The 15744-nt window shown below is 39.2% G+C and overlaps 1 protein-coding gene across 1 annotated transcript in view; it reads left to right on the plus strand.

Annotated features, from left to right (window-relative positions):
- Positions 1-3735: 3735 nt before the first annotated feature.
- Positions 3736-15744, plus strand: part of TAF1A (TATA-box binding protein associated factor, RNA polymerase I subunit A) — a gene marked incomplete at its 5' end in the record, with an annotated part of 29147 nt that continues 17138 nt past the window's right edge. Inside the window, 4 exons of the mRNA XM_084245142.1 lie at positions 3736-3856; positions 6732-6901; positions 8092-8205; positions 11629-11827. Of these exons, the coding sequence (XP_084101268.1) occupies positions 3736-3856; positions 6732-6901; positions 8092-8205; positions 11629-11827 (604 nt within the window). The remainder of the gene's footprint in view (positions 3857-6731; positions 6902-8091; positions 8206-11628; positions 11828-15744) is intronic.

Genomic DNA, 15744 nt, shown 5'->3' on the forward strand with positions numbered 1-15744 from the left:
AGAATCAAGTTCAAGAGAAAGAACCAGGACTGAGATTAAAATTCGAATAGACATATCTTGAAAATGAGTAACACCAAGGCTGACACAACCACCAAAAGGACCACCCAGTAACTAATCTGCAAGACAAAATGTAAAATCCTTTCAAGGAGGCCTACCTTATATGTATGGAAACAAGATAGTGACTGTTGACTCCATGTGGCCCCTCTTCATGTGTTTCATCCTCCAGGGATTCTTTCCTCTGACGGCCTCTTTCCACTAGAAAAGAATGGACTGCTTTACGTAAGTGACTCAGTTAACCAAGTGGGCAAATAAAATGATGCTATGCCTTTAAGGACATAGCGCCAAGTCTGAGCCCAGGATGAGACCCTAGTCTACATATTTGAATTTATCTTTGTATGACTTTTTTTGACATTATTATGTGAGCTGTTTTTGTTTCTAGGCTTTAATTTTGGCACATTCCTGTTTTATCTTGCTCTAATTATTAGTTGTGACATAGTCTATGATGATGTCTTTCCAATGACTTTGTTGTCTGAATTTATTCTTTTTGACTGCAGGGAATCTAATAAAGGCTTCATGGGAATAATTAAAGAGTTTGTGGAAATAAGAAGTAACAATGTGTAACTTTAAAAAATGTAATTCATCATCATATTAAGTTGTTCTTTAGCAAAATGCATTTGTAAGAACATCTTTCTGTTCCTTAAGATGTTTTCTTTCAGAGACCAGAAGGTTTTCTGATTGCTCTGTTTGCATTTTTGTTATGCCATTTTTTATTTTATTTTTTTAGATTTACTTATTCATGCATACAAGAGCTGGGGTACAGGTCAGAGGTGTGGAGGGGTGAAAGGATTCACCAGAGACAGAGTGGGGAACAGATGACCAAAGTACATTATGTTATTGGATGTGATATAGATTAGTTACATTCTTTTTACTCTTTTCACTGACATATTTTCTACCAATTGTACCAGGTGACAGAAGAGGTAAGTAGAACATACAGAGCTGTTTTCAACTTTATTTTATCTACTATTAACCAGATTGTCCGAGAACGTTAAAGTAAATCAGAAATGCATTCTCCGTTTTTGTGAAAGCATGAATTTCTAATCATATTAAATCAGCTTTGGATTGGTTTGAGTCAAATTATGACTCAAAGCAAGGAAATAAATGTCACCAGAACCAGGCTCTACATAGAAGCAGATAGAGAACTCATGGCTGTTATTTTGTGATGTTCTCCTGAACCACATCCTCAGGTCAGCCTTGCCTTTGGGGTCCGAGCACTGAGTGAGTGGGGACAGAGACTAATGTCACAAGGAATAGTAAAAGCAACTTTGGGGCCTCCCCTGGTGGCGCAGCAGTTGAGCTCTGGCTTGCAGCAGTTGAGCTCTGGCTTGCGAAGCTGCTCGCAGCCTCTGTAGCGCCGGTTCGATCCCCAGTCAATGGTAAGGGTCCCACATGGCGTGCAGACCTCTCCTGCCGCGCTCGCTGCTCCCCTCAGCTGTGTACTTCGTCTGTCTGCCTATTCTGTTCCCCACTTGGCTCTGGTGAATTCTCTCACCCTCCCGCACTTCTGACTATACCCAGTGCTTGCATAAATAAATAAATAAAATCTTTTTAAAAAAATAAACAAAAGCAACTTTGCTTGCAGTCCCATACCTATGCATAATGTTGATGAAGACACATAAAGTATTTATAACATTTTCAGGAATTCCCATGCACACTGTCACCAAACCCTTTAGTTAGCCTCTACAATATTTCTGCTTCTGCTTCACTTTCGGGTATGGGAAACAGATTCCCATGGGAGCTTGAGCAGCCTTAGTTATGAACAAAATTCTTGCATTTACTAAAATCCTTGCATTTTCACTCCCGGTCCTAGTCCTGTTCTCTGATGCTATGGGGAAAAAAAAAAAAAAAAAGACAGTGCTTCTTCTTTCCCAGATTAAATTCTCCAAATAACGTCGGTACATATCGTGCTCCTATGGATCGGTCATCTTCTCTAGAACCCTTCAACTCTTCCCAACGTCACATTTAACCGTCCCATCCTTATTTCATATAGGTTGGCACTGCTCTTCCAGAAAAGTGACCTCACACCTTAGCGCAGAATCACCCCCCGCTGAGAAGGAACAAGCCATTCTTGCTCAAATTGTGGGCAGGCAGTCAGACTCTCCTAAATTCAAAGTTAGGGCCTCAGTAAAGGAAAAGGGACTGCAAGAAAGCAGTCGAAGGCAATGCCAAGCTTCATCCGCTCAGGGTCACCAGCTACGCCTCCAGCCCGCGCAGCGCGGGGGTGAGCCCAGCAGACACCGGAAGGTCATCGCCAAGTGAATTACTCGGATAAAGTGACAATCTGTTTTGACGGCTCCCCTCGTCCAGCCGCCGTCCTCTCGTCTTACCCTCCATTTGTGATAAAAGTCTCCCATTTACCCGCTGGAACTAAAACCTAAGCGCGCGCCGAGGAGCTACTCGGCAGCTACTTCCGGGTCAGCTCCGAGGCTGCAGGGAGGACGGCACCGCCTCCACCGCAGGGGGAGGAGTCGGGGGCGGGGCTGCGTTTCTACGCTGCCAGTCGCCCAGCACTGCGCATGCTCAAACGAAGCACTCGCTATTTCCGCTTCCGGTGGCCTTTCCGTCTTAGTGTTTCACATTTGAAGACTGTCTAGTGTGATTCTCTGGCTTTAGACTGGTAAGTGTCGCGGATATAGTCCACCATCACCTACCCTAAGGAACTGGGAGGGATCTGCTGGGATTCAGTCGTGTTTTCTTTCTGATATTTTCTCTTAAAACCTGAAAACGAGGCAGAAAGGGTGGGGAAACATTGGTTACCGTGGCAACTGCCTGACGCCAGTGTAGTCTGAGAATTTAGGAAGTGAGAGCTTTTTTTCTGTAATGACGCCTTAAAATACGTGTGGGTCGGATGCAAATTCGGGTGTTATTTCAAACCCATGCCCCAAGCCTTAGAATTTGATTTTAAAAGGTTCCTTCTGACTGCAACGTGGACGAGCTAAATTTGAGGCAGGGTAACTAGTTAGAAAGCTCATTCTGTAATGGAGAGACAGTTTGAAGGTGTCCGGAACTAGAATTGCGGAGATGAGAACGGAGAGAGGATAAAAAAATGCTGTCGGTAGCACCATCTGCATCTATCAGTTGGTGGGGGTAGACTGGGACTGAGGGGGCGGGGCCCTGAGCGTCTTGAGGATTAAATCCGTGTTGTCCTGTGGCTGTCACTTCTACTCTCCGACCCCCTGCTGCCCATAGAGGAGGGACTCTTCGTGCCAAATCATTCTGGTTTCTAGAATATGAATCTCATCTTTCTTGTAAGTTTGGGCCAGGCTGCATAATTTTAAGCCCATCAGTTTTTTCAACATGTAAGTTAAATAAAATAATACCTATTTCAAAGGTAAAAGTTCCTAAATTAGATGATGTATATTCCTGATGTATATATAGGACTTGATAAATATTTACTCCTATTAATATTGAACATTTGTATATGCATCATTTTATTGGGCTTTTTTCCTTAATTAAGGGCACCAAAAAAACCCTTTATTTTGTTTGTTTTTTGAATGAATTCTCTTTGACTGTGGCTGACATAATTAAATTCATGCCTTACTTTATAAAGTAACTACCAGGTATAAATTTTGCTCATCAGATGATATTAAATGCAACGAGATGACTTTTTTTAATAGCTCAGAAACCTGTGGATTGAGATGTACAAAAAGTGACTAATGTTCTCAGTTTTGAATAGGTATGAGTGATTTCAGTGAAGAACTTATAAGGCCCTCATCAAAGGATGACCAGGTGGAAAAATGTGTGCTCTCTGGTAAAGGAATGTATTTTCCTTGGCTCCGAAAGCATATAGAAACTGTAGGTAAGTAAAATAATGTAGCCATTTTAACTTTAATGAAAGGAGATAAGATTAGGTATAGATACAAAATGAATAACCAAGATTGTTTGGTTTTCACAATAGGAATATATGAGGATTTTTTTTTAGGCTATAAGCAAAAAAAAAAAAAAATAGATTGGGTTTTTTTTTTTTTTTTTTGAGTGTTCTTTTCATTAGAATTAATAACAGCCTGTTACACAGTTTTTTTCAGGAGTGCTTACTCTGAGCGCTTATATGACTGGCATTGGCTGATATTGGAATTCCTAGATGAAGACTAAGAAAAGTTCTACCAATGAGGAGTATATTATCTAGGAAGCATTCAAGAAGTTTCTGTTGCATTACATTGAATTAATTCCTAATAGGATTGTTCTATAATAGATTTCAAAAAAATATTTCCTCCTTTTTCATCTAATGTAAATATAAGCAAGTTTTTCTGTGGGATGAACAACCTATCCCAGAAAGTAGAAAAGAAACAGTTACTGTTTGTTGGTATACTGACTGGTATAGTTGAGATACACTTGAATTAGCACTTTTTTAACTGCCCTCAAATACGTCTTTCTTAGTTCATTCTTCATTCCCTTTGACTGAGTTTCCTTGGCTCCTAGAATTTATCTTCTATTTCTTTTTCCATAAATCTAGATATCTTTTTAAAAATTATCTCAGTAAATTAATCCTCACATAATCTTTGTGCTAAGCATTTTAGATATGAGGAATTTGAATCTTAAAGAAGTGAAACACTAATTGCTGGTATCAGGAATCAAACCCAGTTCTATTTGAGCTCCAGGCCTACACTTTAATGACTAAGATATATTTTTAAAAAGAGAAAAAGATAAAAATGGATAATATATGTAAAGCACTTAGCATCAATCTTCATTCATAGTGAATGTTGAAAAAGTAATAGTTTCTTTCCTCTTTTTTGCTACACTAATGCACATGGTTTGATCCAGAGTTGAATGGATGATACTTCAGCTTATGTGTCACCCATTATAGAGAACTAGTCATGTAAAGTTACTTCTGGTTAAGGCATCCTGGGCATTTTTCTCTCACCAATGTTCTGTAGAGAATTTGGGTCAGTCTGTAAGCAAATAGGCTTAAGACCAGAATTCACATGTTCAGAATGTTTCATATGTCACAACTAGCCAAGCCTGTTAACCCAAAATAGTTTATATTTGCAAGGAGAAATAGTTGCAGGTGATACTGACATTGTAGTAATAATTAACCATAATTGCAAAAAAAATTGCAAGTATTTATTTTGTTTCCTGGTAGATAGCTCGGCATTTTGCTGAGTATGCATTCTAGAATAAAACTGAAGACAGGGATAAGTCTGGAATAAAGCACTAGGTTGAGTAGAAAAGTGTGTGGCACATAGCAGTGCTCAAAAAAATATTTGTTGACAGACTGACAAGTTTCCAAATTTTTCTAAGGAAATTAGGTTGATGGCACTGGTTCCTTATCAGCAATAAAAAAGATGATCTTTTGCTGGCAGAAAATGAAATGAGCTATTGCTGTGGTAAGGGTTGTTCTGGAAAACAGAGGAATTTTCCAAGGATTTCTGTTTAGTAGTCTAAAGTTGATTTCTAGTCTGAGCTGGGAAAACTTAAGTGGTAGTAGGGAGCTTTACCTAAGTTCCTCCTTTAGGTTAGTAAATGAGGTTTGGAGAAGAGATTTTTGTCATGTTCCTACTAGTGTTGCTGGCTAGTGTTGCTGCTGATTCTGTAGTGTGACCCTTAAATGTATCTTTTAATGCAGAGACCTGGGTGGGGCCTTGTACTGAGTATTTCTTATAAGCTCCCCAGTGATACTGGCACTGAACTGAGTAGCAGCAGGCATCATTGTCCCTGGTGATTTGTATATACATTAAAAAGGTTTGAGAAGCACTAGTCTAGAGCGGTAGTCTTTAAAGTTTTGCTTAATTTCTTCAATTTAAAAAAATTATGTGCTACCTTACAGTTTTGAAGTACCATCTAACAATTGTACCACAACTTTAATAGTTGCAAAAGATAAAAATTCCTACTTATGTTGTTTTTTTAAATGAAATTAAACACCAAGTGCCTGTATTTTCACCATAATGTAATATAAATAATTTTATATGTGAAACTTTGACTATAGGCACAGCTTTTATGATCAGTTTTAAGAAAGAGTAGGTGAGGAATTTGAAGATTTGTAAGATGATTCCTGCAAGACTGTTTTTACATGGTACCTAGTAGTCCATGGATACTTCACAGAGGTAAGGGTACTCCAGCTGGAAGACTCCTGGCCTACAGGGGTCTTGTAGTCGTACAGGAAGGGAACAGGAGGTTGTCACATGTAACTTGTTCTTCATGCAACAGAGTTGTAACCTCAACTATTGTTTAGAGAGAAAAAGTCTAATAATGTCTACAACCTTTAATCTCATTTGCACTTAACATCAGTTACTGGGAACTGGGTCCTTAAAAAATAAAATCTCCTCTTGGCATTTTCAGATCATAGGTAGGTAATAAACCTTGCTTACCTGATTCTTTTTACCCATTCTAAGTACTTGGAATGGTGCTTTTTGAGCCCTCTCACAGAGATTCTACCCAGATTGTTTAGCACAAGAATGAAAGAACAATTGCAAGAGATTTGAAGGATCTGGTGACTGGTACCTGAAGAACATCCAATTAAGACATCTTTAAATTAAACACACTTCATTTGCTAAATTCTACTTGAAGTAGTGTGTAGATAAGTTCGTTTCAGGGAAAGCTAGCTTTGCTATTGGCTATGGGCTTGGTTAAGTAATACCTGCCATTGTACTTATTAAGACTTCTGCTTATCAGAAGGAAGTTTTTTGAACTGAATCAAGGTCACTGTGGATGAAGACGCTTCTCTTTGATCCCTTTAGAGACCAAAGGAAAAAAGGAGAAGGATTTTGCGCAGACAACAAATGCTTGTTTAAATTTTATCCAAGAAGCAATGCAGAAGCACCAGTGGCAGCGAGCTGCAGAATACATGCATAGTTACTTACAGATCCTGGAAGACTCAGACAGCCACAAAAGGCAGGCTGCTCCCGAGGTAAGCGGGTGTGAGTCTGCTGGAGGAAATACAGATTTCTGGGAGTTTGTGTCTCTTGAGCTTCACCCAGCAGCACCTCAAATTGTACTGAAAGTAGCTTTGGGTGGAGAGTTTGTATGGGAAAATTTGTTCACACACTTGTTACTTGCTATCCTTTTAGGACACAAAATCTTAGATTCCCCATTATTCATTTATTTGTGCATTTCAATAATTCTTCCTTCTTTCCTCATGGCTGTTATTTTCCATTTCTGTAGGATGTTTTTCTTCATCATTACAAATGTGCTGTGATTTCTTCCATGTTAAAATCATCTCTTGACCCACCACTACCTACACTGACTATGCCCCATTTTTCTACTTCCTCTTCCACCAAAAATCTTTGGAAGAGTTATATATACCTGTTTTGTCCAAATTCCTCCATCTAGGCTCCCTCTCTCCCCCACCATCATCATTTCCAGATTGCTTTGTCATGGTCAACAGTAAGATTTTCGGGCCTCCCCTGGTGGCACAGCAGTTGAGCGCTGGGCTGCAAAGCTGCCCACAGCCTCTGCAGAGCCGGTTTGATCCCCGGCCCTCAGCGAGGGTTCCACATGGTGCGCAGACCTCTCCTGCAGCAGCCGCTGCTTCCCTCAGCAGTGTATTTTGTCAGTCTGCCTGTTCTGTTCCCCGCTCTATCTCTGGTGAATCCTCTCACCCTCCTGTGCATCTGGCCTGTACCCCAGTTCTTAAATAAATAAATAAATAAGTCTTTGGGGAAAAAAAAGGTAAGATTTTCACATTACTAAATCCAGTGGCCACTTATCAGTGCTCTCTCTGCAATATGTAACAGAGTAGATCATCCCCTGCCATGTGATAAACTTTCTTCCTCTGGCCCCCAGCACACCGCCCTCTGTCAGTTTTCTTTCCTGCCTCCTTGGTTATTCTTCAGTCTCCTTGTCTGACTTCTCTTCTCCTTGACCTCTTGACTTGGAATGCCACAGAACTCAATCCTTAGTATTTTAATCTAATTCATGAAAAGATTTTGTCAGATATATAATAGTTTCACACTGAAGTACAGTAAAATGTTGGCAGTAGTGGTACCTAGGAATAAGAACTGTAAGTTGTGTTTTAATGTTGTAATCAGAAAGTAAAATAGCTTTCGTAGGTAGAAATTAAGACAAGGATATTACATTTAGTAATTTTTGTTTTGACAGATTATTTGGAAACTTGGAAGTGAAATTCTATATTACCATCCTAAAAGCAGTATAGAGACTTTCAATACCTTTGCAGACCGCATGAAGAATATTGGTGTCATGAATTACTTAAAGGTGAGAACTAGGCTTTGTCAGTTTAAATTTGCATTGTTCATTGTTAGAACTTGCTGTGTCAGTGTTAAAGTAGGCAATAATGTAAAAAACATGACAAAAAAGGTTAAGACACCTGGATAAATAAGAGTAGTGGAAAGAAAGCAGCATCATGAGAACTATTTCCTTCTCATTTTCTGTCACCCATCGGGTTCACTGACTGGAAATGCCTTCTCTTAGTAGATCTCTGGCTGCCATAATCAGTTCCTCATAGATGGCAGTTATGCTTTATTGTGATGATGGGCCCAATTGTAATAGTTTTCTTAGATTACTTGAACTCCCTAGGAACAGGTACATGTTGAAAAAAGAAAAGTGCTAAATAAATTGAGAATTTGAATATGTGAAAATATCTTTTCATGACTATGAGATATCACCTCACTTTGACTAAGAAAACACTTTACTTTTCAATAGTTTTAAATACTTGCATTTTAAATTTTTTCATTGTCTCTAAAGAGTTTCACTGAACACATCTCTGCCCGCCCTATCTGTCCATATGTCAACAGCTGCTTTTAACCTGAAGATGACATACTTGAGTAGCTGTTAACAGGCTCTGTGTCCCACAAGTCCTAAAATACTTGCCCTCTGATTCTTTTTTTTTTTTACTTTTGCTATTTCCCAAAATTTGTTTTATTGTGATTAAAAGACATAACACAAAAAATGCTATTTTCACTATTTTAAAGTGTCCAATTTAGCAGCATTAATACATGCAGTATTGTGCAACCATTGCCAGTATTTCCAAAATGTTTCCATCTTCCCAATCAGAAACTGTGTACCCATTACCCATTAAGATTCTCCACTCTCTCCTCCTCGCAGCCTTTGGCAGCCCCATCTGTTTGCTGTCTCTGTTAATCTGTCTATTCTAGATATTCATTAGAGAATCATACAGTAATTGTCGTTTTGTGTCTGGCTTTTTTCACTTAGCAAAATGTTTTCAGGATTTATCTATGTCTCAGAATATGCTTCTTTTTTTAGTAATTCTGTTGTATCTATCACATTTGTTTATCCATTCATCTGCTGTTGGGTTGGTTTTCCTTTTGACTATTGTGAATAATGCTGCATTGAACATTGGCGTACAAATACCTATTGGAGAGCTTGTTTTTTAGTTTCTTTGGGTATATATACTAAGGAGTAGAATTGCTGAATTGTGTTGTAAATATTTATGTACAAATAAGCATATAATTCTACTAACTTTTCTAGGAATCACCAGAATGTTTCCCACATTGACCGTGCCATTTTACAATCCCCCTGCTTTCTAACTTAAAAAAGAGATTTCTCCCAGTTTAGAATTCTTTTTAGATATCATTTATTAATTTAGGAAAAATTTACAAGTTTCTACTTGTGTGTCAGTCACTTTCATGACCTTATTCCTTGGTGGACTGGATCTGCTGTGAGTGAAAATTAAATGAGACATCTTCTGGTTCTAGTTAAGGAAGAACTTTTTAACAAAACAATTGGAGAAAGGAAGGGTTTTCCTTGGCATTATATACTCCCTTCTCTTCTTTCTGGAAGAGAAAGTCATTTGATTGGGGAGAGAGGCTAGAGCTTAAACTAAATTTTATTGGGACGGGTCCTTTTGAGCTCACAGAATCTACAGTTCAGTTGAAGAAAACTGGGAGGAATGGGACCTTCCCGGTGGCGCAGCGGTTGAGCGCTGGGTTGCGAGGCTGCCCGCAGCCTCTGCAGCGCAGGTTCAATCCCCGGCTGCTCCCCGGCCACCGGAGGAGGGTCCCACCTGGCGCTCGCTGCTCCCCTCAGCAGTGTGTACTTTGGTCCTTCTGCCTGCTCTGCTCCCCACTCTGGCTCTGGTGAATTCTCTCACCCTCCCGCACTTCTGACTGTACCCAGTGCTTGTATAAATAAATAAATCTTAAAAAAAAAACCAAACTGGGAGGAATGTCTGAGAGTGATAGTCATTAAAACTAGGGGGTTTTTTGGTTGTTGATACTTTTACTTTTTTTAATTAATTAATTATTTATTTATACAAGCACTGGGTATAGTCAGAAGTTCCAGAGGGTGAGAGAATTTACCAGAGCCAGAGCCGGGAGCAGAGCAGGCAGAAGGACCGAGATAAACCTCTGAGGGGAGCAGCAGGAGGCAGGAGAGGTCCGCTCACCATGTGGGACCCTCCTCCGGTGGCCGGGGAGCAGCTGGGGATTGAACCAGCGCTGCAGAGGCTGCAGGCAGCTTCGCAACCCAGCGCTCAACCGCTGCGCCACCGGGGAGGCCCTGTTGATGCTTTTAAAAGCATGAATTGCTGTTTTCCTGACAGTATTCTAGACATAGTTCTTGCCGTAGAGGGAGACAGGAATAAAATTGGAATAAATTTATGGGTACCATAGTAGAAATATAACATATGATGAGAAGACAAAGGAGAATGGTCAGCTCTCGAATTTGGAGAGGGCTGGAATTAAATGCATCGGGGAAAATCAAGAAAACAGGAAGTGATGTCTGAGATGAGACTGAAAAGCTAGAGGGTGTGACTTTTAGGGAAAGGGTGCTCTGGCACTACAGGGAGGTCATGAAGAGTTTGACAGCCCTGTATATAGTGCTTTTGTTTTTCAAAAGATAATTGGGTAGAAGTTGGGGGAAGTGGCTGGACCCGTGTGCCACTCCCACTGATCTTGTGCCTTATGACATCAGCACTGAGACCCATTGAAGGCTTTTGCACAGATGAGCAACAAGGTATAGTTTCTTTGACATTCTCATGGAAAATGGATTGAGAGATCAGTTGAGCTAAAAACCTAGAACTCTGGTCTGAGTCTATTCACATGATTAACTATCCTTCCCATTCTGCTCTCCCCCATGCCTGCCCTCCTTGTGCTGCTTGTCCTTTGTGTAATTATTCTTACTGCTTCTCCTGTAGCAGGGATACACTTTGCTTTCTATCCGCACCGACACCATTCTTCACCGCCTCTTACGATGTCTTCTCTGTGCTTGTACAGCTTGTATTAAATATAGTTACGTTGTTAGTTACTGGATATGAACCAAAGTCAGTGTTAGGTAGCAGGCAAATATCTCATTTAGTCCTCGTGACACTCTTCTGAAGAGTTGAGTGTAATTTTCCCCTGTAACAGTGACACCAATGAGGGTGAGTGACTACTTGTGTGTCTTTGGTTAAAAGTAGCATGTGGACTAGGACTCAGTCTTCCAAGCCCCTGTTCTTTGTACTAGATGACACTGTCCTCTGTTGTGAATTTCTGTAATATAGTTCTCATTCACATAATGTTCATTATTTGTCTTCCTTGATTGTGAGATTGAAAAACTTGATGACAGGGACAGTGTTATTACATCATTTGTGTCCCTGTTTTTTATCATATTTTTACCAAGCTTAATGGTCATGGTTGTCTAGTGACCTTACGTTGGTGTGTTTCCTTATTATTGTTACAGATCTCCTTACAACATGCATTATACCTCTTGCATCATGGAATGCTTGAAGACGCAAGCAGAAGTCTCAGCCAGGCAGAGACATGGAGATATGGTGAAAAGTCATCTTCCCAGGAAGTATTAATCAACCTTATTCAAGCCTACAAAGGACTTTTACAATATTATTCTTGGTCTAAAAAGAAGATGGAATTGTCTAAACTTGGTGAGTGACTAGGAATGAGTTTTTTGTATGGTGATTAAATCTAAGGAACAGAAGGGATCTTAGGGTGTAATGAATTCTCTAGTTCCAAACCTGGCTTTGTCCATATTGCAGGGAACATTTCTATTGATGTAAACATTTGGTCATCATTCATAATATTGCTGGTATATCAGATTTTCAGACATCAGTTAGATGAGCCATAAGTCAAATTCATAACCACTTTATTTTTTTAAGTTATTTATTATTATTTTTTTAATTGTATATATTTTTTACATCATTTTTCATTTTTGCACAATGTATGCATTTTCATCCTTTTTTTTTTTTTTTAAGATTCATTTATACATACAAGAACTAGGGTAAGGCCCAAGGTGCAGGGGGTAAGAGGATTCATCAGAGACAGAGTGGGGAACAGAACAGGCAGAATGGCTGAAATACACTGCTGAGGGGAGCAGCGGGCGAGGCAGTAGAGGTCTTCTGCACCATGTGGATAGCCCCCTAGCCGGGGATTGAACTCATGCTGCACTGGCAGCAGATAGCTACATAGGCTGTGGACAGCTTCATAACCCTTTGCGCCCCTTTCATCTTGGTTATAGTCCCCATACAATTCCCACCCCCCCTTGTTCAGAACCTACTCCCTCCTCCCCCCTTCATGATCACTTTAGATTTGTTACTTTTTTAAAACATTTCAAAGACAAGTTACAAATTTTCCTCATTGTATTGTTGCATATAATAAACTTTTGGTTCTGAGTGTTTAGAATGAAGTTTAGTTTGTTTATAACTTTTGTCAGGATAATGTGTTTAAAGAATAAAGAGAGATGAAACTGTTTCATTTCTGTACAAAGATTGTAAAAATTTGCTTGACTTACTGACACTCCCATCCCCCAAAATGACAATGTACCCTTCTCAAACTGAATTTCCTTTCTGTTAACTTTTAGTGGCAATGTTGTCCTCAGCTGTCCACAAATTTGTATTTTTTGGAGCTGTATAAATCTCTGCATTTTCTTTCTCTTGCATATCTTTCTCCATAGCTTCCCTAGGACTGACCCCTTTCATTTCATTTTCTCCTCTATCCAAATCTCAGTCCTACTGTTACGTCACACGTGTGTATAAACCATGTTTAGTGTTTCTATATTATCCATGTGATAAATTGTATTTCCTTGGTCTCCTGTCATGTGGGTTCACTAATCTCAAAATTCCTTTCATTCTTTCTATTTGTGATCTCTCCCAAAACACTTCTGATAGTCTGTCTTCATCATCATCATTTTGATCTTGTGCAGTATCTCATCTAGAATGCCATCAGCCCTTTAAGACTTGAGAGCCCTCATTCTTATGCCTTAAACCTAATATATCAATGCATGTTCTGCCTGTATCATTTGGCTCTTCATCTCTGCTTTTCAATTATCCTGTTTTTTTAATGTATGTTTTATGTTGTATCTCCTCTTCTAGATGAAAAATATGTGTCTTTTGAGGTCCCGTATCTGTTCTCTATTTCTTTTGTTAACCTTGCCATACTGCCTGATGGAATGTTTCTCTTTTAAAAGATATTGATATTGATTAGGTAAGTTTTTAAGTCAATATTTACTTTCCTCCTCACACATGGTCAGGTCGAAGTTAAGCAAATATTTGATGATTAAAGCAGTTAGAACATGGCATTTACATCATCACTCCCATAGATGGATGATTCAGTACCTCCCTGCCGCTGACAGTGTTCTGTGGCAGCAGATGAAGAAGAGGGGCTGTTATGTGGGGGCTCTTTAGATGATCTTTAACCTTAAATGTCTGTTTAATGAGAGAAAAAGTTAGAACTAGTTGTATATAACCTAACACATAAGAATGTAACATGCAAACTTGTACTCAGAGTTGGTTTGCAATTGTTTCTATGGCCTGTCCTGCTTGGTTTTGATGCACTGAGAACCCCTTTTATTAAATGTATACCCAGCTTATACTTACTTTGGGAATCTGTCTTTTTTCTTTAAAATATTAAAATCTGGAACTGCCAGGTTTTTTCTCCCCCCCCCCACAAAGATTTATTTATTTATTTATACAAGCACTGGGTGCAGTCAGAAGCGCCGGAGGGTAAGAGAATTCACCAGAGCCAGAGCAGGGAACAGAACAGGCAGACTGACAAAACACACTGCTGAGGGGAGCAGCAGGGCGTGGCAGGAGAGGTCTGTCATGCCATGTGGGACCCTCTCTGGTGGCCGAGGATCGAATGGTGCTGCAGAGGCTGCGCTCATCCGCTGCACTGCAGGGGAGGCCCACTGCTGGGTTTTTTCTAAACCAACCGTGCCATTTTACATTCCCAGCAGCACAGAGGGTACTAACTTCACATCTCCTCCAACTCTTGCCATTACTTGTCTTTTGGATCATAGCCATCGGGGTGGGTATGAAGTACTACATTTATGTGGTTTTCATTTACATTTCCCTGGTGGCTAATGATGTTGACCTTTTCTTGGGCTTATGGCCTATTAGTGTATCTTTGGAGAAATGTATATCAGATCCTTTGATCCTATTTTAATTGTCTTTTATTATTGAGTTGTAAGAATGCTTTATATATCCTAAATACAGCCCCTTATCAGATAAACCATTTGCAAATTTGTCTTATTTTCCCTAAATTTTCAATCTTTTAATGGTGCCCTCTGAAGCACAAAAGTTTTTAATTTTGATAAAATTTGATTTATCTGTTTCTTTTGTTGCTTGTGCTTTTAGCATCTAAGAAACCATTGACTCCTTTAGGATCACAAAGACGTACACTTATCTTTTCTTCTAAGAATTTTGTAATTTTACATTTTGAGTTCATTTTTGTGAGTAGTGTGTGTAAGGCAGGTAGTTCCAACTTTGATATTTTGATTGTGGATTCTTAGTTGCTTCAGCACATCTATTTGAAAAAGCTCTTATTTTCCCTGAAATATCTTGGCACCTTTATCAAAAATCAGTTGCCTATAAATATGAAGTTTTGTTTATGAACCCTAATTCTCTTCCATCAATCTGTTGATGTCTATACTTAGGTCTGTATCACACAGCCCTGTTCACTGCAACTTTGTAGTAACTTTTGAAGTTTTGTGTAAATTCTCTAAATTTTCTCTTCTTAAAGATTGTTTTAACTATGCTTGGTCCCTTGCATTTCCATGTGAGTGATAGGATGTTTATCCATTTATGCAAAAAAGCCAGCTGAGGATTTTGATCGGAATTACATTGAGGCGATTGTCTCCCTCCCCATGCATGTGGGATGCCTTGCCATTTATTCAGGTCTTCTTTAATTTCTTTGAGCAATATTACTTTTTACAGTATAATTTTCTGTCTCTTGTAAAATTTATACCTCAGCAGGTTTGGGTTTCTTTGATGCTATTGTAAATGGCATGGTTTTCCCATTTTCATTTTTGGAATGTTCATTGCGGGTATAGACATACTACTTTTGACAACCAGTTGGAGTACTATATGTTGATCTTACGTCCTGCAACTGTGACGAACTCATTTATTAGTTATAAAAAGGTTTTAGTGTATTCTTAGTGTTAGTATACACAAGATTTTGCCATCTGCACATAGATGGTTCTACTTCTTCCTTTCTAACATGAATATCTTTTATTCTTGCCAAATTGCAATTGGTTACAACCTCCAGTGCAGTGATGAGAGAAGTAGCCAGAGAGAACTTTCTCACGTGCATGCAGTCCTGCACTATGAAGTCTAATGTTAGATGTGAGTTTTTCATGAATGTCCTTCATCCTATTGAAGTTCCTCCTATTCCTGTTGAGTTTTTATAGTGAAGGACTATTGAGTTTTGTCAAGTGCTTTTTCTGCATTAAAAAGCTGCGATCATCTCATCATCCTGAAATGATCATGTGGTTTTTGTCCTTATTCTATTGATTTGATGTATTAAATGGATTGATTTTCAGATACTTTGTATCCCGGAAATAGAGCCC

Source organism: Talpa europaea (genome assembly GCF_964194135.1).
Source record: "Talpa europaea genome assembly, chromosome: 10".
Lineage (NCBI taxonomy): Eukaryota > Metazoa > Chordata > Mammalia > Eulipotyphla > Talpidae > Talpa > Talpa europaea.